The 3,133-nt window shown below is 38.0% G+C and overlaps 1 protein-coding gene across 2 annotated transcripts; it reads right to left on the reverse strand.

Moving 5' to 3' along the window:
* Positions 1-307: 307 nt before the first annotated feature.
* LOC137979723 (melatonin receptor type 1B-B-like) lies at positions 308-1,972 on the reverse strand. 2 transcript variants are annotated; one of them, XM_068827046.1, is made up of 2 exons: positions 938-1,972; positions 308-907 (listed from the first exon to the last, which is right to left on the reverse strand). In XM_068827046.1, exons 1-2 carry the CDS (start codon positions 1,881-1,883, stop codon positions 849-851), a joined length of 1,005 nt encoding a protein of 334 aa, XP_068683147.1. In that variant the 5' UTR covers positions 1,884-1,972; the 3' UTR covers positions 308-848. The 2 variants fall into 2 exon arrangements, with proteins under 2 accessions (XP_068683147.1, XP_068683145.1); XM_068827044.1 differs by having other exon boundaries at positions 308-1,972.
* Positions 1,973-3,133: the final 1,161 nt, after the last annotated feature.

Below are 3,133 nucleotides of genomic sequence, written 5' to 3' on the forward strand. Positions count from 1 at the left end.
ACTCCTCCTAGTCGCTTCATGCTGCAGAAACCGGAGATAAGCGCCGGCCTGATGGGCCTTCTAGGCTCGTAGCAGACTTCACCCTTTACCTGCTCCGCGCGCACGCGCCGAAATAAATTTGAAATCCGGAAAACTACACAAACAATTCTAATAACTAAAAAGATGCCTCTTATCTTTTAAAGGATCGTGAAATACAGTAAGTTGAAAATACAATCCTGAGAAAGAGGAAATCGAACTTCTCTGAATCCAAAGAATTTCTTTCGTGGGCATCTCCCGACCACTTGTCACTTTCTATCAAATATAAACACCAATCAATTAATACCTGTGGCGTAAATTTGCCCAGCTCTAGCTATTCATTCATTTATCTAGGCAGGCTACTATCATTGCACCTGGTACATTTACTGGTTTTACTTATATCAAACTCTTGCAGCGGCAGTTTTAAATAGGCAGGTTCAACAGAATACTTTCTTCGATGTTTGATCAATTTTTGATAAGAAATTTAGCTTACCAATCTAATCTTTTAATTGCTTTGAAGAAAATGTTAGTTTACATTCACTTCGTTTTGACAGCATTCGTTTGTTTAATGCCATCGTTTCAATGATAATGATAATTTGCCTTGATCCATCTGAAAGGATCACAGTCTAAACTTTTCGCTACTGGGACCTTTATTAACTTTGATGTTTGAAATAAAGGATACGACAATATAGGCATTATTCAAAAAGGATTTTCTTATTCATAAGCTAATTACAATTCTACACCTTACAGCTTGTACTGATTATGTAACTGCTTCAGTAACCAAAGATGTAGCTCTACTTTTTTAATCATTTCAGAAATGCGTATTGACACCTTTATGAAATATTAACCGAAGGTATTGCTTCCTGACCACTCAAATCATAAACGGTTTTCCCTTCTCTACCTGGCTTAGATAACTGCTCAACTTCGACTGTTGAATGTTTTTTGCGAAAGAAAATTATCTTTTTATATTCTTCTCGAAAGTTCTTGTTTAACAAACCGTAGACAACAGGATTAATTACGGCTGAAAGATTTCCAAGAATGAGGTACAAAAAGTAGACCTGTCTAGGGAACGATACTTCCTCTCGAAATGTGTCCACAAAGTCTATAATGGCAATTGGAATCCAACAAGCGAAAAAGCCAAGAACGGTTATGAAGAGAATCTTAGTGACGTTTATATCTCTGGTAGTTATGCTGTTATGGCTCTTTGAAGATTTCAAATGGTTTTGGACGTTTTGTTTGTGACTTCTAATTTTCTTAAAAACAAGAAAATAACAGACAACCAAGGGTAAGGTAGGAGCCCCAACGTAACCATAAACCAGAAAATTTGATACAGATATCTCTGCCGTTTGAAAACAAAACATCTTTCCAGGATGGAAAACGTAGCGTCTTCCCGAAAGAAAATAAGGTAATGGCTCAACAGAAGCCAGGAAGACGCACACTCCTATCATGATCATGGTGTTTCGCTTGGTGAAAATTCTCTTGTAGTTCTTCGTTCGCACAATCCGATAGAATCGGTTTATGGCAGTCAGTGTTAAGATTTGCAAGGATCCACAGGCGAGAACTATCACAAAATATCCTTGGGCTTGACAAACGTCATCGCTGAAGGGCCAGTGACCGAGAATGGCAACAGTGATGGATTGCGTTTCACAAAGCAATGGAAGAAAAATGTCCGACAGAGCCAGAGACACAATAAAATAGTTTGGAATTGTTCTCAGTTGAGAATTTCTATAAACTGCCAGAAGAACGAACGAGTTTCCAGTTATCGCGACTGAAACAATCAACAGATAAACTGCTGTTTCGCAGATAACCCACGACAGCTCTCGGCTGTTCAGTTCCATGCTGAGGTCTTTTAAATTCATCACAGCCATTGTTTATGACTTGTGAACTAGCTCGTATCCTGGTTTTAAATGAATTCCTCTTGCTATATTGGGTCACGTCCTAGGGTTTCAAACCTGATGTAAACATACCTGTAGCAAGTATGGTAAATGCCACATTTGCTACCATATTTACACTGGTGTGCAAATATGGTAGCAAATGTGGCAATACCTTTTGGTTAATATTTCATAAGGTGTCAATATGTAGTCACGTTCTAAAATTATTTTAAAAAAACAGAGGGGCAAATTTGGTGTAAATCCATTTTTTTGTGGAAACAATTAACAAATTGCTCGCTTGCTTACGAAAATGAACCATGAGAAACAAGAAAAACCAATTTAGATACACCGTTCATGTTCTAAATAAATGTTGAATACTGCGCTGCAGCTTTCATTTTACTTTGTGTCATTAATATGCTGAGCACTCTTACTTTAGGAGATCGTCGTCGATCTGGCTGTATCTAAAACTGAATCTGCTGTTGTTATGGCAAAAATGAACGTCTAAAAGCGTTCTATCATGGTCTTTCTTGGTTTATCGACTTTTGAAAGTCGGAATAGGGCCAGAGAGCATTAGCTTAAAAGCGAGGCAGAGAGGAGAGAGACAATAGAAACAAGTTGCAATGAATGTGAAAGATATTAATAGATCAGGCCACTTTCCTTTGTCTTTTCCTCTAAACCTCTCTTTCAAGGTGAATTTTAATATATCGCAAAGTGGCCTAATAGAGTTTTCAACAGAAATTTAAAGTAACTGATCATCATTTATTTATTGTACCCTCTTTCACCTGCGGGAAAAGTAAACGGTCACTACATGCAATGTACAAAAATTTGGTTTTAAAAACGGAGTTGATAATGTAATTTGGCCACCGTACACACATTCTAAAAGCTGACGTTTCGAGTGTTAGCCCTTCGTCAGAGCGTCAGAGCGATTCACTCTGACGAAGGGCTAACGCTCGAAACGTCTGCTTTTAGAATCTCTGTACGGTGGCCAATTGCAATTTACATTATCAACTCCGTTGATAAAACCAAACTTTTGTTTACTACTTCCCCACCGACGCAGCACCACAGTTTCTTTACAAACTACCTCCATCATTCACTACATGTAATGGATTTTTGCTGTATGGTTAAGCTCCTCACTACAGAATATCTAGAAGTTGTTGGAGTGACAATGACAGCTAGCACCAAAAACAATATTAGTGCGAAGGAAACACTTGCACGGAAATATATATAAAGGAAATGGAATTTGTTGG

The sequence above is a fragment of the Montipora foliosa genome, chromosome 12, assembly GCF_036669935.1.
Source record: "Montipora foliosa isolate CH-2021 chromosome 12, ASM3666993v2, whole genome shotgun sequence".
NCBI classification, from domain to species: domain Eukaryota; kingdom Metazoa; phylum Cnidaria; class Anthozoa; order Scleractinia; family Acroporidae; genus Montipora; species Montipora foliosa.